At 44.5% G+C, this 23,522-nt stretch overlaps 1 protein-coding gene across 1 annotated transcript in view; it reads left to right on the forward strand.

Annotated features, from left to right (window-relative positions):
- Positions 1 to 23,522, forward strand: part of LOC126188593 (synaptic vesicle glycoprotein 2A-like) — a 137,181-nt gene that overhangs the window by 56,106 nt on the left and 57,553 nt on the right. Inside the window, exons 4-5 of the mRNA XM_049930198.1 lie at positions 6,848 to 7,010; positions 22,203 to 22,324. Coding sequence (XP_049786155.1) covers positions 6,848 to 7,010; positions 22,203 to 22,324 — 285 coding nt within the window. The remainder of the gene's footprint in view (positions 1 to 6,847; positions 7,011 to 22,202; positions 22,325 to 23,522) is intronic.

Here is a 23,522-nt window from a genome sequence, read left to right on the forward strand (position 1 = left end):
TCGGCCTAAAGTTTGGGTTCAGTGCTGCTCGGTTCTGTCTCCGGTTTATTTTTCTCGCAGTGTTAGTTGTACATTGTGATACACACGGTAGGGATAAGTATACTGATGAAGAATTATCGTATAGGCATTCCGCACAGGGTTCACTGAATCCAAAGGAAGAGCGTCACAACCCTTTTCTAAACGGCGACCACTTCACAATATACTTCTCTCAATTGTTTCGTATCAAGGTTGTTGCGTTACTGTGTGTTTAGTGTATAAATTTTGGTTTTGCGTGTTACATGCTTTTTCACTGTTCTGAAGGCATTTTTATAGAAACGAAGGTAAATGGGATAACAAACCGAGTAGGTTAAGTATTACGCTGTAACGAGCTACCGGCGAGCAAGAGTTTTTTCTACCAAAATACCCACGAAATGTCACTAAACGGCCACCTAAATTTTATTGGTGGAGTTCGGTTTCAGTCTGTGAAATTTTTTTTAAACGTACGTGCCGATCTGCATTTAGTCGTTAATTCATGACAGGTATAGCAACGTAGGAAAGAAGCTGCATGGAACGACAGGCTCAGCTGAATCTCCCATACACTAAATAGTGCAATTTTTCTTTCCTTCTTCCTTGGGGAGTTCGTCCCGATTCAACGCGGGGACGGTCGTGTTATTATTTATTTGGCAGTGTTAACTGCAGAGGGTGGCCGGATGCCCAACCTGGCGCCACCCCGAACTCCCCTGGGACGGAACTAGTGTTCCCCGGCTGTCTGCGTCTAGTGTAAGCCACGGAATAGTGTGAACGTTTTCGAAAGTCTGCGAGTCGTGTGACTGAGGCGGAGCGTGGGGACCAGCCTGGTATTCACCTAGCGGGATGTCGAATATCGCCTAAAAACCACATCCAGGCTGGCCAGCATACCGGCCCACGTCGTCAATCCGCCGGGCGGATTCGATCTGGGCCTGCGCGTCTACCCGAGTCCAGGAAGCAGCGCATTAGCGCTCTCGGCTACCCTGGCAGGTTAAATAGTACAATTATACTGTGTTAAATACAGCGGTAAGGACGATTTAACAGTCCACAGGTGTACTGTCAGTACCTGGTGTCCCTGTTGGACACTATGGACCGGCAGTCAGTAAGTATGAGTGATGGATGCAGGAGTCCACTGCAGAATGATACAATGAATGGTTTTAGAAGTTTGTCTTGTTGCTGCGGCCATCCAGTTCACACCTATCACAACACCAGTCGGACATCTGGGCAGCGATACGAAGATGTACTACCTGACCACGATATTACAGCATTTGGACCCCTGCGGCTGTTATCGGAAACACGCGGTGACGTAGCAGTAAACAAGTTCAGTGGTGACTAGGGGAAACGCATCGCTTTGTGAGTGATTTCGAGACAGTTGTGCAGATATCAAGTGGATCAAAAATGGTTCAAATGGCTCTGAGCACTATGGGACTTAACATCTTAGGTCATCAGTCCCCTAGAACTTAGAACTACTTAACCTAAGGACATCACACACATCCAAGCCCGAGGCAGGATTCGAACCTGCGACCATAGCAGCAGCGCGGTTCCGGGCTGAAGCGCCTATAACCGCTCGGCTACCACGGCCGGCTCAAGTGGATCAGCGAGTCATCTTGGAATACCGCGATAGAAATACCGAAGTGCCTTCACTCGCAGGTACAATAATATTGTGGTCAACTAATAATTTGTTCCCCGACACAGTGTAGTTTGCTACCTCAGGCAAGATTTACACCTGGTACTTGTAGATGTTCTTGGAGGCATCTTTATTCAGGTAACGTATTTGGCCCTCGCCGAGATCATTCGTGCATAGCTTTTTAATTAGTGGCGGCCCTGGCCGTGATCATTCGTGCATAGCTTTTTAAGTAGTGGCGTGTCGCTGTTCACAACAGCAGGAATGCAGTACGTTTTGCGCCTGTGAACCTACTTGATGACCATTCTGCAGGTGAAACATTGTCAATCCTTGCTGTAGGAATGCCGTACATCTCACACCTATAGAACGTTTTTCTGTAGATGCGGGTAATGTAATGTCATCTGTCGTGATGCAACTTTTTTTCTGGAGGCATGCTGCGCATCGCTTGTGCAGTACCGTAATGTGTAGATACGCTATTCATCGCCACAAGCACGTTCTGCATCTCGCACGTGATGAACATGTAAAAGATGACTTTAAGGTGAGGTGTAAGGGAGAGTACGGTACTTTGTGCAGCGGGTAATCGCACGCGTCCAGTATCTGAAGGTAGTGAAGTTGACGACTTTTGGCCACAGATGCCATCTTTAGCGTCAACAGGAACAAGAAGATATGCGCCATTTGAGTTATGGATAGCGTGAGGTAATAAGCAGCCTAGATTCTTATTATTTTCAGCAAAGAGGAAATAAGAAGGGAAGCTTATAGTTATTACTGATTTGCATTTATCTGGAATATGTTATTAAAACCTGTAATTCATTATATGATTGCACGGATTTGTAAACAGTGTAACAAAGAGAATCTGATCGTGTTAGTATGAAATGATAGACTGGGGTAATGGTACGGTAACAGAGGACACGTGCTCTACCCCTTTGAAAGGAAGAGGAAAGTAAGGAGTGAAAACAAACAATAGACTGGGTTCTAGAACAAGAAGGGGATAGCTCAACGTGGATGCTTTAAGGAGCAGCCAGAGCAGGTGAAAAGGAAAGCCAGGTGTAAGCAGGTGTAAGGAGGAACGATCAGAATTATCGGAAGTATCGCATGGTTCAAGTATTTGTGATGATGACAATGACGATGATTAAGATAAACAGTTTACTGGTGCAGTGCAATCACTGCCTACAGTTAGTAAAGAACTTAAAGTGTGATACTGTATCTGTAGACAAGCAGGTTGTGGTCCAGGTGTGTTGGTTGTTCCGCATAGGATCATACTGCGTGTAACGGAGAAAACATCCCAAGACTATGTTTCATGAATGCTTATTCAAGAAAGGAACATTTCAAAAAATGTAAAAATATGAAAATAAAAATGATTGCACATTCCACTTTTACTATTCAAAAACATTTCAAAATTCTAATTTCCTAATAGAATTAGGTAGATAGTTTAAGCAGCGATTATTTCCAGTCATATATATTTAGTATAACCTTCGCTTCGGAAGCGTATAATTCCTAAACCACTGCAGATGGTCACCCATGGGTGGAGAATCGTGCGCAATTGCATCTTTTTGATATTTGCAGCTGAACTTCATTGTACTATTTTTAGATTTAAATTTAGTACAATAAAATGAGAGAAACATACAGCTGATTTTAAGTGACTTATTACGAATGTGTCAAGATAATAATTGTTGCTTAAGTGCGCACCGTTCGCCTACTTTATCTTAATAATACGCAGGGCTGTTACAATTGAAGCGCGGAACCGATTTACACTGGAAAGGGAATTAGTTTCAATTGAGACCACCACTGTTTGTATGACGGTATGACGTCCAAGTTGTCATTTGACAAGCAAAACTGTTTTATGTGAACGGCAGCAATTACAGTGCTGCATTGAGGAAGTATCGCCGATTGGAAGGCCTGAGGAGAGGCCCGATGTCGTTAATTGGTTTAAAAAAATCATAATGAAATTCGAAAGCACGTGTGAGCTTGGTGTGGCACCTGAAGGAGGAAGTGTCCTATCCCGGTGGAGGCTACTGACGACTTTGCTATTGCTGTAAGTAAGCATGCAGCACGTGCCCCGGGTAGTGCTAGTGCCCCTGCAGTGTCACGAGGACTTGTCAATCCGATGACCAACAGTACGGAAAGTTTTGAGGTCTATTTTACAGTAGCACAAGCAGAAAATCCAAACGGTACAGTAAGTGAAACCTCATGATCCGCAGCAACGTCCTGAATTTCTTCTTCGGTTTCTGGCACAGATCGAACTTGACGACATGTGGCCGGGCAATATTCTATGGAGTGACGAGGCACACTTTACAAAATGGTTCAAATGGCTCTGAGAACTATGGGACTTAACATCGGAGGTCATCAGTCCCCTAGAACTTAGAACTACTTAAACCTAACTAACCTAAGGACATCACACACATCCGTGCCCGAGGCGGGATTCGAACCTGCGACCGTAGCGGTCACGCGGTTCCAGACTGAAGCGCCTAGAACCACTCGGCTACACCGGCCGGCCACATTTTACACTGCAGGGTGCAGTGAATACACAGAACAGCCAAATCTGTGGTACTGTTAAACCGCATGTTGAACACGAAGAGCCACTGCACCCGCCGATGTGAATTGTATGGTGTGGATTCACAAGCACTTCTATGGGTCTCTCCGCAGTGCCGTATGATTGTTAGCCGCGCGTGCCGTATACCGCAGTGAATATACCGAAATGAAACTCAGTTTTTAGTTTATTAAATATTCATTTTTACGTACAAATTTTCAGATTAAATGTTGACAGTGTCCCCCCTGTTGATGAATACACAATTCAGTTCGTCTAATCATGTTTCCAAACACAAGCTGTAACATTTCTTCTGTAACAGAAGCAGTGAAAGTGGATATTGCAGTTCTCAATTCATCGGTGGATTTTGGACGGTTTTTACAGACAGTTGCTTTCGCTGTACCCCAGAAGAAAATGTCTGGTGGTGTTAGGTCAGGTGATCGTGGAGGCCAAAATCCCTGTGAAATTATGCGATCACCAAAAACATCAGCAAGCAGTGACATTGAAACGCGAGCTGTATGCGCGATTGCACCATCTTGTGGAAAATAACCGTTCAGTATTTCACTTAACACAAGTTCTCCTATGAATGGGTACAGAATATCACTGCAGTATCGTTGTGCGTTTATCGTTTCGTTGACAAATATGGGACCCACAATCCGACGTCTAGAAATTGCAATTCAAACTCCTATCTTCACAGAATGAAGTGGTTCCTCATGAATACACAATGGATTTGCAGTACTCCACATACGAGAATTTTGCGAGTTCATGTACCCGGATAAATGAATCCACGCCTCATCAGTGAAAAACGTTTAATTAAGAATATCCCTTCCATTTTGTTGAACGAAATTTTTGAACCATTGACAATAATGCAGTCTCTTGCCATGCTCCCATTTTTCAATTCTTGCTCGACTGTCACATTGTATGTGAAAAGTCCTAATTTTTTCCTTTCAGCTGTGTGGGCCGTTCCGACACTAACATCGATTTCCTGGGCGAATTTTTTTTACTGATTTGTTCGGATTCATGGACATTTTATCGGAAATATCGAGTGGTTTATCCTCAGACAAAACGCTAGGACGACCACTTCTCGGTGCATCTGTCACTGAACCCGTACTTCGAAATTTGTTAATCAAATCTCGCACAGTATCATGATATGGGAGTGTTGTCTCCGGGAAAACTGAATTAAATGTCTGACGAACTGAAACTCTGTATTTACTGCCAGGTTTGAACACTGGTTCGACTAAAAACATACGTTCTTCAATGGTTAGCATTTTAACAGTGACAAAAACGAAACAAACGAACAAAGGAACTAAACTTAAACGATCAACACGTTCTTCAATGGTTAGCATTATAATAGTGACAAAAACGAAACAAACGAACAAAGGAACTAAACTTAAACGTCAACACGTAGCGACACACACCAACGATACTACTGACGTTGGCTAAGATAAACGAGACAGTGGAATGTTGGGAGAGTCCACTTGAAGGGAGGTAACCGAGGCAGGCGAACAATCATGCGGCACGCGCGGCTAACAAAGAAATGGTTCAAATGGCTCTGAGCACTATGGGACTTAACTTGTGAGGTCATCAGTCCCTTAGAACTTAGAATTACTTAAACCTAACTAACCTAAGGACATCACACACATCCATGCCCGAGGCAGGATTCGAACCTGCGAACGTAGCGGTCGCGCGGTTCCAGACTATAGCGCCTAGAACCGCTCGGCCACTCTGGCCGGCCGCGGCTAACAATCATACGGCACTGCGGAGAGACTTCGTGAACACCCAGTATTATCAGTCCGTTATTTGTTCATGAGAATACACCCAGAAGGCCTGTCAGATGGACTGTGACGTCTGCACATTGTGTAGACCTCCTTGTCCAGGATGTAATTCCTGCTTTGGTTGAGTGAAACTGCGTGGAAACCACTGTTTTGATGCAAGATGGGGCAACATCTAATGTCGCTTCGCCCAGTGCAAGATCTGCTTAACACAACCTTCCACATACGTGTTATCTTCAGAGGTTTACCACATGCATGGCCTGCAACAACACCTCATCTGAATCCACGTGACTTTTGGCTCTGGGGATATCTAAAAGACCGCGTTTACGAGGGACACGTTTGGTCTCTATTTGATCTGAAGGCCAGTATACAGCAACGCCGAATCTGGGGTACTGTTAAACCGCATGTTGAACACGAAGAGCCACTGCAGCCACCCCAGATTCCACCGAAACTACTGCGAGCAACTGTTGCCCACATCGTTTTACGGATGCAATATATCGCCGACGTCTCCTGTGCTTATATTGAACAAATTGTGCAAGCGGCGGTTGGTATTAAAATCAACATTATTCCTCTCTCACTTGTTTGACCCTTTCCTTAAGGTATTACATACGGAAACATTTCTATACGTCTTTCTTGATTCACAGCGCCACATTTTCACCTTGTGGCCTCAATTGGAACTAGCTTTTTCAGTGTAAATCGGTTTTGCATTAATGCATGAGAATATCTACCAAGTTTCGCTGCCAAGTTTCCTTGCCATACGGTAATTGTAGCCCACTCTGGACCTCTGTGAGTAGCCGCACTTTTAATTGTAACCAACCCGTATATTACTTCTGCAGTCGTGCAGTGCATCTCGCCGTGGTGGACGCACATTTGACACGGAGGGCGGACACGCGGTGCTGACGTGTTGCTTGGTGTGTGCAGGCATGCTGTGCAGCTCGCACCTGTGGGGCTACCTGGCGGACACGCGCGGCCGGCGCACCGTGCTGCTGCTGACGCTGGTGGCGGATTCGGCGTGCACCGTCCTCTCCAGCTTCTCGCACTCATTCTGGCTGCTGCTCATCTTCAGGTTCTGGAACGGCTTCTTGTGAGTACCTCCTGCTTCCCTCATACTCGCTATAGCTCTGTATTTTATCTAGACTGAAGTCATGATTCACAACCTTGTCAGTTATTGCCACACTATCGAGTTAAAACTAACTGTCTGTAAATGTACTTATCGTCAGTCTGCTGACGAATAAAGTAGACGTAGGTTCCCGAAAAGTAAGACTACAGTTTCCTAAATTTTGTGCTGATTTTCTTACGTAATGGCGTTTGTCCTTAGCAATTTAGTTGTATCATACGTTGCGCCCGGGACAGGGTGCCAAATTTTGTTTGGCAACATGAATGTCGGGTCACGAATCTGGTTATTTATCTGAATACAATCATCTTGAAGCTGAACCTCTTTTGTCTGCGTTTCTTTTAACAATAACATATGTTTTTGGGTGCGCCTTTAGCAAAACACAATTTTGTTCTTTGTCCCAGACATGTTTCACTGCAGTTGCTGCATCATCAGTGTTTTTTATTATTATGGCTGTTAAAACATTAGGAATGTTCTTTACTGATTAAATACATGTAAAAATTAGTTCTAAATCGTAATTGCAGATTTTTGAAGAGCACATAAAATTCATACTTCTCACCCCATAGTGTGTTTTTCGGCTGTATTACGTTTTTACGGTGTCTGTTCTTCTTTACATTTTGTCAACTGCAACTATATACAACTTAATGTAGGCAAAATATTTACGCAAAAACGTAAGTGAAACATAATGTAAATAGATCACTCACACACACACACACACGCACACACAACCTTTCACATAACCTGTTAATCTCAGGCATAGCCGTAACAGTTTAGAAATCGTAATTTTTGCGTAAATATTGTGCCTACATTAAGTTGTATGTAGTTGGAGGTGACAAACTGTAAAGAAAAACAGACACTGTAAAAACGTAATGCAGCAGAAAAACACACTATGTAGTCAGATGGTATGAATACACAATTTTATGTGCTCTTCAAAAAACTGTAATTACGATTTAGAAACTAATATTTACATTATTTAAACTGTAAAGAACATTCCTTATGTTTAACAGCCATAAACATAAAAAACGCACTGATGATGCTGCAACTGCAGTGAAACATGTCTGGGACAAAAAACAAAATTGCGTTTTGCTAAAGGCGGACCCCACCCAAAAACATATGTTCTCTTAATATAATATGACTCAATGACTTTTAATTTTGTACTTACATAAATCTTAGTGAATTAAGAAACAGGTTTTACTTGTTCCCTTTAGCTTATGTCTTTTAGGATTTTTTAAGTTAAGAGCGCAGGTTTCACATGATCGATGTTTTCCAGCCAAGCGGTTTACGATGGAGAGGACTAATTTTATTGCAGTTGATTTCGTTTTGCTTCCAAAAGAGATAACACCCTGTTCAGCCACATTAACGTGATCACCTGTCAAAAATCTGAATAAACTACTGTGAGACGTGCAGGAAGAGAGTTAATGAAGTTCTGGAAGGTAACGATAGGGATGTGCAGCCACGCTGACTCAGTGCCGTGGAAAGCTGCGCTATGTTACTCGATTGAGGATCCATGACGCGAACGGCATGATCGAGGTGGACATACAGATTCTCGATGGGTCTAACTTCAGGGAGTTTGATGGCCAGGGAATACAGTAAATGCATTCTGGTACTCTTTGCACCTACACTGCGAGCTGTGTGACACATTCAATTTTCCTGCAGCTAGATGCGTGCTGAGGGAAAACAAACTGCTTGTAGGGATAGACATGGTCCCGGAGGATAGATGCATACATATATATATTGATTCACTGTGCGTATCAGAATGACAATATCACCCAGCGAATGCCGCAAAGACATTCGCCAGACGATAACGCTCCCTCCTCCGCTCTGCACCTTTCTGACGATCGTTGCAGTGCCATAAAAGCCAACAGCCATCTGTCCAATGGGGCGTTAGACGTGATCCGTCTGAAAAGGCCACCTGTCATCACTCAGTGGGCATCCAGGCACGGTATTGGCGTCCAAATTCCAGTCTTCGTCCCCGACGAACTGCAGTCAGTAAGCACACATGGACCAGGCGCCTGCTGCGGAGCCCCATAAGCAGCAATGATCGCTGAACGGTCGTTGAGGAGACATTGTTGGTTCAAATGGCTCTGAGCACTATGGGACTTAACATCTGAGGTCATCAGTTCCCTAGACTTAGAACTAGTTAAACCTAACTAACCTAAGGACATCACACACATCCATGACCCTGGCAGGATTCGAACCTGCGACCGTAGCAGCAGCGTGGTTCCAGACTGAAGCACCTAGAACCGCTTGTTCACTGTTCTGTCTAGACAAGACAGCCTAGACACACTGGGAGGAAGCCGAACGGCACGCGCTTAAACTCACGCAGGCTGGCGTGAGGTCTGAAACAGGATACGTAATGAATGCTATAAAGAAAAGTACGTAGCTTCTGGAATACTTAACTTTAATCCACATTTGTAGAACATCGCTCTTGATGATACATTAATAGAATCTCAATATCTATACTGGTTATGGTGCCTTGCTAGGTCGTAGCAAATGTAGCTGAAGGCTATGCTAACTATCGTCTCGGCAAATGAGAGCGTAATTCTCAGTGAACCATGGCTAGCAACGTCTGCTGTACAACTGGGGTGAGTGCTAGTACGTCTCTCTAGACCTGCCGTGTGGCGGCGCTCGGTCTGCAATTACTGACAGTGGCGACACGCGGGTCCGACGTATACTACCGGACCGCGGCCGATTTAAAAGCTACCACCTAGCAAGTGTGGTGTCTGGCGGTGACACCACATTCACAACGGCCGGCGAACATTGTTAATAGCCCTTCGCTCGTCTGGGCGGTCAGTTGCTCAACAGTTGCACGTCTATTTGTCCGTACACATCCACGCAGCTGTCGTTCATCCTTGTGATGTATGGCCTGTGGTGCTACACAGTTGCCTCGGCGACGGTAATGCATAGCGCCATTTTTCCATGGGTGGTACACTTTAGCCATGGCGGCACGCGAACAGATTTCATACTGAACTGCTTCGGAAATATCTCCATCCTTGGCCCGAAAGCCACTGATAGTCACCTCGTGACGTCAGATAAATCGCTCCGTTTTCGCATCACGACATCGACTGCAGTATTTTCTGCATCCCTGGACATGCTTTATATATACTTCACGTACAGTGTTGCCGGCAACGGGTTCCCATCACATCATCGATGCCGGCCGGTGTGGCCGAGTGGTTCTAGGCGCTTCAGTCTGGAACTGCGCGACCGCTACGGTCGCAGGTTCGAATCCTGCCTCGGGCATGGATGTATGTGATGTCCTCAGGTTAGTTAGGTTTAAGTAGTTCTAAGTTCTAGAGGACTGATGACCTCAGATATTAAGTCCCATAGTGCTCAGAGCCATTTGAACCATTTTGAACATCATCGATGTTAAGGGCTGTCGGTCTTGGCCGGCACTTGGATGGTTTGACCCTCCGCGTCTGACGAGCGCTGTTGACAAGCGGAGTGCACTCACCTCTTGTGAAGCCAATTGAGAAGCTACTTGACTGCGAAGTAGCGACTCCGGTCACGAAAGCTGTGAACGACCGGGACAGCGGTCTGCTGAGCACATACCCTTCCATCCAGTGACGCCTATCGGCTGAGAATCACATTCCGTTCGGTTAGCACTGTTGAGCATTCCGAGGCCTCTTCAGACGGAGTTCTGTTTATTGTAGTGCCACCTGCCGCCAGTGAGTGGCTATTGCATGTTGACGTCGAACAAAGGCGATGGTCAGATTAATATGAATGTACTGTATATTTAATACTAAAAAAATTTGCTATGCAAAATGTTCCTAGGCGACTACATCTAAATTTACAGATGTACTCCAAAAGCCACTGTACAGTGCATGCCGGAGGGTACTTCACACAAATATTTGTGATTCTGTGTCTGATTACCTTTGCATATTGAAGGAGAGAAAAATTACTGTTTCTATGCCTTTCTATGCGCCCTAATATATGTCATCGTATTCACGTGATCCCTATACGACATATGCGTTGGAGGGAGCATAACAGTCTTCTTCAAACACAGGTTCTCTAAATTTAACCAACAGGGTTTCGCAGAAATTAAGTTATCTTCAAAGGGTATCCAATTCAGTGCCTCGAGCATTTTTGTTACACTTCTGTATGGATTATACCAAAATGCTACAGTCCTAGCAATATGTGTCTGGAACCTTTTAAGCACATGGAGGGTGTTATTTTGTAGCACAGTCTATGCAGTGCTGTATAATTAAAATAACTGGGTGTCATAAACAATTCCAAACTGATTTGTTAATCGTATGGAATCAAATAACTCTGTACAACGACCCTTAAAACGCTATGTATGATCACTAAGAACACTTTGGGACTGTGATTCTTGTGTACGGGTGGCACTTTGCTCTCGGCTCCAGGCTGTCATGGCTTCAGTTACACAGCTTGAGGCTGCAGTGGATGGACAGCAGACGTTCAGCATGTCAGAGTCCTCCGATCGCTCCTCAGTGGTGGCCAGCCCAGTTACTGCTTGCATTGAGGTTGACTTCTTACCTGTGGTCGAGTGGGAGGTCGCACCAGGGCGTAGCAGGCAGCAAGAGACTTCCCAGGGGGCCGCACATAAGGCCTCCCCGGTTAGTCAGTCTGTGGATGACACTGTCACTGAGGCAGATGCCATCGTCTGTCTTGTTTCAGAGGAAATCACTCAGCCTGCAAGACCTGGACAATCAAAGAATTGGGAGCTCCAATGTTAGACGCGTTATGGGGCGCTTAGGGACATGGCTGCCGAAAAAGGGAATGAAAGTCAATGTGCACACCGTGTGCATACCAGATGGAGTCATTCTAGATATGGAACGAGTCCTCCCAGACGCCATGAAGAGCACAGGGTGCAGCCAACTGCAAGTGGTGGCTCGTGTTGGTACCAATGATGTGTGTCACATTGGATCAGAAGAGATTCTCTCCAGTCCAGTCTTGCTTGCGAGATGAAAGCACAGCTGACCATCTGCAACATAGTGGACAGGACCGATTGCAGACTCCTGCTACAGAGCCGACTGGAGGGTCTGAATCAGAGGCTCAGACGGTTCTGGGATCGTGTAAGCAGCAGATTCCTCTACTTGTGCCAAAGGGAGGTTGGGTTTCGGGTTCTGCTGAATAGCTCAGGAGTTCACTATACGCAGGAGGCAGCTACACGGGTAGCAAGGGGTGTGTCTCGTGTCCTGGGTGGGTTTTTAGGTTAGTGGGTCTCGGGAAAAACAAAAAGGGCTTCAGTCACAAAGGGTGCAGCCGAGCACAGAAATAACGTAGGTACAGGAACCATCGGTATTACAGTTGTAAATTGTCGTAGCTGTGTTCGGAAAGTACCAGGGCTCCAAGCGCTAATAGAAAGCACTGATGCCAAATTATTATAGGCACTGTAAGCTGGCTAAAGCCGCAGATAAGATCAGCCAAAATATTTGCGAAGAACCTAACGGTGTTCCGAAAGGATAGGATAAACACGTTTGGCGGTGGCGTGTTTGTTGCTGTTATAAGTAGTTTATCTTGTAGCGAAATTGAAGTAGATAGTTCCTGAGAGTTAGTATGGGCAGAGGTCATTGTTAGCAACCGGAATAAAATAATAATTTAATCCTTTTACCGACCTCCCAATTCAGATGGTAAAATTGCTGAAAGGTTCAAGTAAAACTTGAGTTTTAATTCAAACAAGTACCCGACTCATATGATTATTATAGTTGCTGGTAATTTAATTTACCCTCGATATGTTGGCGAAAATACAAGTTTAATTCCGGAGGTACGCATAAAACATTATCCGAAATTGTGCTAAACGCATATTCTGAAAATTATTTCGAGCAGTTAGTTTATGAACCCTCACAAATAGTAGACGACTGTGAAAACACACTTCACCTCTTAGCAATAAATAATCCTGAGTTAATAACGAGCATCAAAACGGACACAGGGATTAGTGAACACAGGATTGTCGTAGCGAGATTGAACACTGTAACCCCAAAATCCCCCGAAAATAAACGAAAAATATACCTAATTAAAAAAGCAGATAAACATTCACTTGACGCCTTCCTGAGACACAATCTGCATTCCTTCCAAATTAACAATATAAGTACAGACCAGATGTGGCTTGAATTCAAAGAAATAGTATCGGCAGCAATTGAGAGATTATACCAAATAAATTAACAAATGGCGGAATTGATCCTCTTTGGTACTCAAAACGTGTCAGAACACTGTTACAGAAACAACGAAACAAACATGCTAAATTTAAACAGACGCAAAGTCTCCGAGATTGGCGATCTTTTACAGAAGCTCGAAACTTAGCTCGGACTTCAATGCGAGATACTTATAATAGTTTCCACAACGGAGCTTTGTCTCGAAACCTGGCAGAAAATCCAAAGAGAATCTGGTCGCATGTGAGGTATGCTAGCGGCAAGACACAATGAATGCCTTCTATGCGCGGTAGCAATGAAGATACTATAGAAGATAGTGCTGCCAAAGCAGATGTACTAAACACAGCCTTCCGAAATGCCTTCACAAAGGAAGACGAAGTAAATATTCCAGAATTCGAATCAAGAACAGCTGCCAACATGAGCAACCTAGAAGTAGATACCCTCAGAGAAGTGAAGCAACTTAAATCACTTAATAAAAACAATTCTTCTGGTCCAGATTGTATACCAATTAGTTTCCTTTCAGAGTATGCTGATTCAATAGCTCCGTACGTAACAATCATACAGCTTACCTTCATTATACAGTAGTATTCAAAGAACTGTGACTGACGCCCCAACAACAGGGAACTGACAAGCATCAAGACTAGGAAATAGTGCATTGATAATGGCTAGACGCTACCCGAAATCTGGATTTGCCAAATAAAACCTGCAGAAAAAAAGGACAGATTGCTGCGCTCTGTAATTTATAAATCATATACAACCGTTCGCTCGACGAAAGATCCGTACCCAAAGGCTGGAAAGTTGCACAAGACGCACCAACATTCAAGAAAGGTAGTAGGAGTAACCCACTAAATTACAGGCCCTTATTATTAACGTCGATATGCAGCAGGATTTTGGAGCATATATTGCGTTCGAACAGTATGAATTACCTCGAAGAAAACGATCTATTGACACACACAGTCAATATAATTTAGAAAACATCTTCTTGTGAATAACAACTAGCTCTTTACTCACATTAAGTGATGAGTACTTTCGACAAGGATTTCAGATTTGATTCAGTATTTCTGAATTTCCGGAAGACTTTTGACACTGTACCACACAAGCGGATTGTAGTGAAATTGCGTTCTTATGGAATATCGTCTTAGTTATGTGACTGGATACGTTATTCCCTGTCAGAGAGTTCGCGGATCGTAGTAATTGACGAAAAGTCATCGAGTAAAACAGAAGTGATTTATGGCGTTCCCCAAGGTAGTGTCATAGGCCCTTTGCTGTTCCTGGTCTATATAAACGATTTGGGAGACAATATGAGCACTGTCATAGATTGTTTGCGGATGACGCTGACGTTTATAGACTAGTAAAGTCATCAGAAGATGGCAACAAATTGCAAAACGATTTAGAAAAGATGTCTGTAGGATGCGAAAATTGGCAGTTGATCCTAAATAACGAAAAGTGTGAGGTCATTCACGTGAGTGCTAAATGCAATCCGTTAAACTTCGGTTACACGATAACTCAATCAAATCTAAAGGGCGTAAATTCAACTAAATACCTAGGAATTACAATTACAAACAACTTAAATTGGAAGGTACAAACACAAAATGTTGTGGGGAAGGCTAACCAAAGACTGCGTTTCATTTGCAGAACACTTAGAAAATGTAACAGATCCACTAAGGAGACTGCCTACACTATGCTTGTCCGTCCTCTTTATAATGCTGCTGCGCGGTGTGGGATCCTTACCAGATAGGGTTGACAGAGCACACCGAAAAAGTTCAAAGAAGGGCAGCCTGTTTTGTATTATCTCGAAATAGGGGAGAGAATGCCACTGAAATGATACAGGATTTCGCATGGACATCATTAAAACGAAGGCGTTTTTCGTTGCGGCGGAATCTTCTGACGAAATTACAATCACCAACTTTCTCCTCCGAATGTGAAAATATTTAGTTGACGCCGACCTACACAGGCAGAAACGATCACCATGATACAATAAAGGAAATCAGAGCTCGTAGAGAGATATAGGTGTTCGTTCTTTCCGCGCGCCGGCCGGTGTGACCGAGCGGTCCTAGGCGCTTCCATCTGGAACCACGCGCCCGCTACGGTCGCAGGTTCGAATCCTGCCTCGGGCATGGATGTATGTGATGTCCTTAGGTTAGTTAGGTTTAAGTAGTTCTAAGTCCTAGAGGGCTGATGACCTCAGATGTTAAGTCCCATAGTGCTCAGAGCCATTTGAACCACTTTCCGCGCGCTACATGAGATTATAATAATAGAGAACTGTGAAGGTGGTTCGAGGAACCCTCTGCCAGGCACTTAAATGTGATTTGCAGGGTATCCATGTAGATGCAGATGTATCATCTGATGACGAATCGCTAAGCGGTTTAAAATCCTTAAAGGGAAAATAATAATTCTACCATCACGAAAGGCGACTGGTTACAGTTATTTGTGGAAACCGTCGCGCAGTTCCACAGCCGCAATGGATAAAAGATTTATTCGATGCTTATTGTCATGTCTACTTGATAAAGACACCAACATGGAACAATGCTCTGGAATTGTTCCCACTAGCGTCTCGCATACTCCGTCATACTTTGTACAATGGCTCACCGTGTGTAAACCTAGAGACAGATCCTCATTTCAGATGAAATGGATTTAACCAGAACCGTTCAAACACAACTAAGTTTTCCATTTGCCTTCCCCAATATGGATTTTATGTGTTTGTTACATTTCGTATAGTTTTCTCGTATCAATTCCAAATGTTTAAATGATATGCTGCGGCCAAGATGTCCAGCTCTAATCTTGTAATCGGATAATATCGGATTCTTTCTCGTTATTTTTTGAATTATGTTGTATTTATGAGCGTTTAAAGAGAGTTGTCTATCATTACACCAAGCAGAAATATTGCCTAATTCTCTTTGCCTTTCTTTACGATCTTCGAGCGACAATACTTTTCTGTACACAACAGTGCCTTCAGTGAATAAATTGATAGTGCTGCTGAATCTGATAAATCGTTTGTGCATATTGCGAACATCACATGTTCTGTTATACCTCTTTGGCGCACATCGGATGTTACTTCCGTATCTTTTGAACATTCACCATCTAATTTCTAATACACTCCTGGAAATGGGAAAAACAACACATTGACACCGGTGTGTCAGACCCACCATACTTGCTCCGGACACTGCGAGAGGGCTGTACAAGCAATGATCACACGCACGGCACAGCGGACACACCAGGAACCGCGGTGTTGGCCGTCGAATGGTGCTAGCTGTGCAGCATTTGTGCACCGCCGCCGTCAGTGACAGCCAGTTTGCCGTGGCATACGGAGCTCCATCGCAGTCTTTAACACTGGTAGCATGCCGCGACAGCATGGACGTGAACCGTATGTGCGGTTGACGGACTTTGAGCGAGGGCGTATAGTGGGCATGCGGGAGGCCGGGTGGACGTACCGCCGAATTGCTCAACACGTGGGGCGTGAGGTCTCCACAGTACATCGATGTTGTCGCCAGTGGTCGGCGGAAGGTGCACGTGCCCGTCGACCTGGGACCGGACCGCAGCGACGCACGGATGCACGCCAAGACCGTAGGATCCTACGCAGTGCCGTAGGGGACCGCACCGCCACTTCCCAGCAAATTAGGGACACTGTTGCTCCTGGGGTATCGGCGAGGACCATTCGCAACCGTCTCCATGAAGCTGGGCTACGGTCCCGCACACCGTTAGGCCGTCTTCCGCTCACGCCCCAACATCGTGCAGCCCACCTCCAGTGGTGTCGCGACAGGCGTGAATGGAGGGACGAATGGAGACGTGTCGTCTTCAGCGATGAGAGTCGCTTCTGCCTTGGTGCCAATGATGGTCGTATGCGTGTTTGGCGCCGTGCAGGTGAGCGCCACAATCAGGACTGCATACGACCGAGGCACACAGGGCCAACACCCGGCATCATGGTGTGGGGAGCGATCTCCTACACTGGCCGTACACCACTGGTGATCGTCGAGGGGACACTGAATAGTGCACGGTACATCCAAACCGTCATCGAACCCATCGTTCTACCATTCCTAGACCGGCAAGGGAACTTGCTGTTCCAACAGGACAATGCATGTCCGCATGTATCCCGTGCCACCAAACGTGCTCTAGAAGGTGTAAGTCAACTACCCTGGCCAGAAAGATCTCCGGATCTGTCCCCCATTGAGCATGTTTGGGACTGGATGAAGCGTCGTCTCACGCGGTCTGCACGTCCAGCACGAACGCTGGTCCAACTGAGGCGCCAGGTGGAAATGGCATGGCAAGCCGTTCCACAGGACTACATCCAGCATCTCTACGATCGTCTCCATGGGAGAATAGCAGCCTGCATTGCTGCGAAAGGTGGATATACACTGTACTAGTGCCGACATTGTGCATGCTGTGTTGCCTGTGTCTATGTGCCTGTGGTTCTGTCAGTGTGATCATGTGATGTATCTGACCCCAGGAATGTGTCAATAAAGTTTCCCCTTCCTGGGACAATGAATTCACGGTGTTCTTATTTCAATTTCCAGGAGTGTATAACGCACTGAGCACTATTAGTCAAATATTCACCGATGCATTCGCCTTTGCAGAGATGATCTCTATGATGGTATTTTCGTTAGTAGCCCACGATGTGGTATAGCGTCGAACGTCCTTCGGAAGCCTAGGTAGAGAAATTTATCTGTTCACCTGCATCTACTGTATGCAAGATGCCGTGTACGAGGTGCATTCAAGTTCTAAGGCCTCCGATTTTTTTTCTAATTAACCACTCACCCGAAATCGATGAAACTGGCGTTACTTCTCGACGTAATCGCCCTGCAGACGTACACATTTTTCACAACGCTGACGCCATTATTCCTTGGCAGCGGCGAAGGCTTCTTTAGGAGTCTGTTTTGACCACTAGAAAATCGCTGAGGCAATAGCAGCACGGCTGGTGAATGTGCGGCCACGGAGAGTGTCTTTCATTTTTGGAAAAAGCCAAAAGTCACTAGGAGCCAGGTCAGGTGAGTAGGGAGCATGAGGAATCACTTCAAAGTTGTTATTACGAAGAAACAGTTGCGTAACGTTAACTCGATGTGCAGATGCGTTGTCTTGGTGAAACAGCACACGCGCAGCCCTTCCTGGACGTTTTTGTTGCAGTGCAGGAAGGAATTTGTTCCTCCAAACATTTTCGTCGGATGCACCTGTTACCGTAGTGCCCTTTGGAACGCAATGGGTAAGGATTACGCCCTCGCTGTCCCAGAACATGGACACCATCATTTTTTCAGCACTGGTGGTTACCCGAAATTTTTTTGATGGCGGTGAATCTGTGTGCTTCCATTGAGCTGACTGGCGCTTTGTTTCTGGATTGAAAAATGGCATCCACGTCTCATCCATTGTCACAACCGACGGAAAGAAAGTCCCATTCATGCTGTCGTTGCGCATCAACATTGCTTGGCAACATGCCACACGGGCAGCCATGTGGTCGTCTGTCAGCATTTGTGGCACCCACATGGATGACACTTTTCGCATTTTCAGGTCGTCATGCAGGATTGTGTGCACAGAACCCACAGAAATGCCACCTCTGGAGGCGATCTGTTCAACAGTCATTCGGTGATCCCCCAAAACAATTCTCTCCACTTTCTCGATCATGTCGTCAGACGGGCCTGTGCGAGCCCGAGGTTGTTTCGGTTTGTTGTCACTCGATGTTCTGCCTTCATTAAACTGTTACACCCACGAACGCACTTTCGACATATCCATAACTCCATCACCACATGTCTCCTTCAACTGTCGATGAATTTCAATTGGTTTCACACCACGCAAATTCAGAAAACGCATGATTGCACGCTGTTCAAGTAAGGAAAACGTCGCCATTTTAAGTATTTAAAACAGTTCTCATTCTCGCCGCTGGCGGTAAAATTCCATCTGCCTTACGGTGCTGCCATCTCTGGGACGTATTTACAATGAACGCGGCCTCATTTTAAAACAATGCGCATGTTTCTATCTCTTTCCAGTCCGGAGAAAAAAATTGGAGGCCTTAGAACTTGAATGCACCTTGTATAAATAAAATAAGCTGGTCAAGGATCCTGCAGCCATGTAGTTGAGACACTGGTCTGTTATTCCGCTCATCTGCTGTTTCACTATATCTGCAAATAGAATTTACCTGCATTGTCTTCCAGTCACACAGGACTTTTCAATTGCCAAGAAATTCTGGATAAATATGAGTTACATTTCTAACAATACCACTACAGCCGCAGAAATCAGTAAGTTTTTTCCGGTAATATTTATTTTTGCAACATACTGTTTTTGAAAAGTAAAGGAAGAACTTTTTATCTCTGTTGTCTTCCATTCACGCATTCAAAAGCGAGCTGTATGGCTGCTAATCATTTATACATGAACAGGCTCTTTTCAAACAATTAAATAATGGCAAGGTAGCACAAAATAATTGCAGTTATGATTATTACGTGATGATGGAATTCACCGTGGCTATCCTGACATTAGGTTTGATTATTGGTGACTTTTAGTGAAAGGTGCACTAATGTATGTCGATAATCCTGATTGTGTTTGGATGTACGATGTCGCATGAATCGTCGCTGACTGTAGGTGACAACTTCACAGTGGCTGTGGTGTGTGCATAGAGAGCACAGGAAGACTGCATGCATTTACGTTTTCAAAAAGTGCGCAAGCTGGTACGAACTAATATCTATAGAGGGTGACTGAGTAAGTGGGCGAAGTAGGCTAGTTATTATGGGATGTGAGCATCTGATCATGTTGGCAATAAGGGTGTCCTTTGATGGTACAATTTATCCACAATACGAAGATTTGGTGAAGTTACTGTCATTCATACGTTAATATCGTGTATCGAGGTATCGGAAATATCGATACATCTTCTGTATAATCGGTCTTTTATCATTTCATTTCGCACGTACTGTTACTGAGCTCTGGGTGTAAGTAGTTACTTGTTTCTCTCATCTCCTGTTGAATAAACGTAGCGAAACGAAGATGCGTTACATACATATATCCTGTATCACATTAATAGACAAAATCTCAGCTCATCTATATGCCAATTACTTAAGTATTTTTAACGGATTCATTTTGATTTCTTGGAGTTATACATATGTCATACGTATAAAACATATTCCTGTCTCTCACCCTATATCAACGTCCATCAAATTGGTTAATTCTTGATGTATCTGAAACTGCCCAGCCGGTGAAAGTCAAGTCTATCTGAACTTTTGGAATCGGAAAGTCTCCTAATTGTCTGAAGTCAGTCCTGTGTCTCCATATATTCAATTCAGCTATCTGATCAAATGCATGTGGTAGGACGTGTGTGAATTGTTGTCTGATGTTAAAGATGTGACTAATTGCACTTGTCGTTGACTTTTTAATGTGTGATTTTAATTGCTAAGGTAATGTAGTTGAAAATAGTATTAGGAAATAGCAACATTAGCGTTCTTTAAGTACAACCTAATATCTAGGTTCAGTGTGGGCTTAATTCAACAGCAGGATGATTTCTAAATAAACTTGCCATGTGATTCTACAGGAGACCAATTTCTTAAAAGTGAAATTTTAACCATTTAGGCTGAAGCCGAAGATAACGTGACAGCGGATCAGTCGGTGCATTAGGAAAATAAATGGTGAACAAGAAGAAATATCTGAAGTACTCTTAAGATTCTGCATTTCATTTTTCTTGTTACTGATGTCAGGGTAAGTGTAGGCGCAGAATCAGTCTCGTAGACACACACTGCCGTCAAATTTCACCTGTATTTTCTTTATTTGTCCTTCACGACAACCACTTCATCATTCACAGTAGATATTACAAGTGTGTACTCAGCTTCGAAGGTTTTCAAAATTTTCTCACAAAAAGAATATCCTTTGCTCTTTATCGTCATTTCATTATCCTCCCTCCATATGGGCGTGGGGTGGGCTGTCAGTGGATACAAATCGCCGCTCTTCAGCCATATGAGAGCAAAAGTTTAAAACATACTATACAATTGGACTCAGAGGTTGACAAAGTGAATGACTGATAAATAAAGGACATAGATTCTGTTGCGTAATTTAAAATATATAAATTTATATGAATATATAGTAATTTATATAATAATTTAAATTCTGTTTGTTGATTAAGTAAAAGACTTACACAGATGATATGGTAAATGAATGTTTCACAAAAGTTAAGGGACAAAGGGACAGTTGCATAAGTTAAAAAGTAAAAAGCCAGTGTGTTGATTGATTAACATTGAGACATACATGAGTGAAATGATGAGTGGGCCTAGACTGCCAGGAAGAGGGGTATAATTGGAACATAACAGTTGGGGTAGTGCGAAAGAGGGTGATTATGTGGGTGGATGTTTGGAGGAGGAATTCGAGAGTTTGAAAAGGGATGCCGTTCCGGATGATGCCTTAGGATGTGGGTGGCGAAGAGTGGAGAAGAAACAGGATAGGAGGGGGATGGGTGCTGATTAGATCTGGTAGGATGGGTATATGCCAGGTGGATTTCATTGTCGGGTAACGAAGGCGATTCAAGTTTCGTAGGGATATGATCTGGAGAGTATGGAGGTGTAGCGCTGGGGGAATGTGGTGGTAGAGGCGTGGCAGTGTACCAGGAGCAGTGAGCAGGAGAAAAACTAGGGGGTGGGTAGCGTCGAGTTTACGGGTAACGTAGGATATTCGGAGGTGTTCAAGATGGAAGAGTGGAGGAGAGGAATTTTGTAAGTTGGCAGAGAACGCGGGTGGGAGAGGGTAAGGGGATTCGAAAAGCTAGAAGGAGTGCATGGCATTCGCAGATCTATCTGAAGTGTGTGATGAAAGGAGGAAGGCGCAGAATCCATGCCATATTTGTGTAGCAGAGGTGGGTTGGGATGAGGGATTATAGGCGTGGAGGATTCTGGGAGGGTGCAATTCCAAAAATAATACGTAGAACCAGTTCTACTTTTTTTTAACGTGAACCCACACTTTACTTGTTGGAGACGACATTGGTAGACCAACACCGTTAAGAACGATGCAGTATTCTGTTTGGAGACTACTGAACCACGGATTGTGACTTAGAAATGCCAGTCGTATAACAAGTAGCGGCTGTCGTTGACTTTTGCAGCATCTGCGGGGCGGCGGCGGTGGTGTTCGCGTACCTGGGCGAGTTCCACGGTTTGGCGACCAGGGCGCGCGCCGTCGTCTGGCTGGGCGTCTCCGTCGCCGTGGGCACCATCTGTCTGCCAGGTAGGCGAGGGCTGCTCCTACTGGCTGCCAACCGTGCGCGTACAGTCACTGTTACGCGTTGCCGTGCCGTACAGCACACTGAACGAAGACGTTTTCAGCGTAAGAAATAACAAAAACGAATTTTCTCGTTGGTGTCGTTTTCCGCGTACAGGCATGCTGATTTAGGTTTTCGTGATTTCCTTAAATTACCTAAGACAAATGCCGCAATGGTTTGTTTGAAAGGAGGCGGCAGATTTCCTTCCCCATGCTTCCTTAATCCGATGTTGTGCCCCGTCTTCAGTGACCTCATTGTCGACGGTATGTCATGATCTTTCTTCCTTCCACAATACAATTTCACCGCTGTGAAGATTCCAGTAGGAAGTAAATATTCTACGGCAGTAATGCAGAGGTCGGTCACGTTTCGTAACCCCATATCAGGATTGCTGACTCGTGTAACTACTCAAAGACATGTAACCAAGGCAGTGCGTATGTTGGCTAGGGTTCTTGCTACTGCATCCTGTCCACACATCTTACCTCAAACTGTGCACTGAAGACTTCGAGTGGTCGCTCCGTTTGCTTGGCGATGTGAGTAGACGTCTGAAATAAAATGAACAAAAAATCTTTTATCAGGAGAGTAATAGGCGCCCCTGTAGCGGCATAACAGAAATTTGAAGTCTGAACTGCTGGGAAGTGCGTGCTATTCATCAGATCTGTCACCGTGTCTTTCAACTACTCCTGCACCATATAAATAAATTTATTTCTTGTTTCTGTGTGGATCCACAGCTTCTAAATACTTCACAGGAGAAAACATCGTTCGTAGAAGGCTGTAAAGTAAACGATCTTTATTTAAATCGTGCGATTAGATAATTTAGACAATTTGTCATTTTCATGTACATGTGAGATATTACTTATAACATACAATGAGGTAACAAAAGTCATGGGATACGTCCTAATATTGTGTCGCACCTCCCTTTGCCAGGTGAAGTGCAGCAAGTCGACGTGGCATAGAGTCAAGTTGTTAAAAGTCCCTTCTAAAAATATTGAGCCTCTATAGCCGTCCACAATTGCAAAAGTATTGCCGGTGCAGGGTTTTGTGTACGAACTGACCTCTCGATTATGTCCTAAATGGTTTTAATCGGATTCATGTCTGTCGACGTGGGTGGCCAAATCATTCTCTCGAAATGTCCAGAATGTTCATGTTTGCGAACATGAAGTCCAC

Source organism: Schistocerca cancellata, chromosome 1 (genome assembly GCF_023864275.1).
Source record: "Schistocerca cancellata isolate TAMUIC-IGC-003103 chromosome 1, iqSchCanc2.1, whole genome shotgun sequence".
In the NCBI taxonomy this organism is placed as follows: domain Eukaryota; kingdom Metazoa; phylum Arthropoda; class Insecta; order Orthoptera; family Acrididae; genus Schistocerca; species Schistocerca cancellata.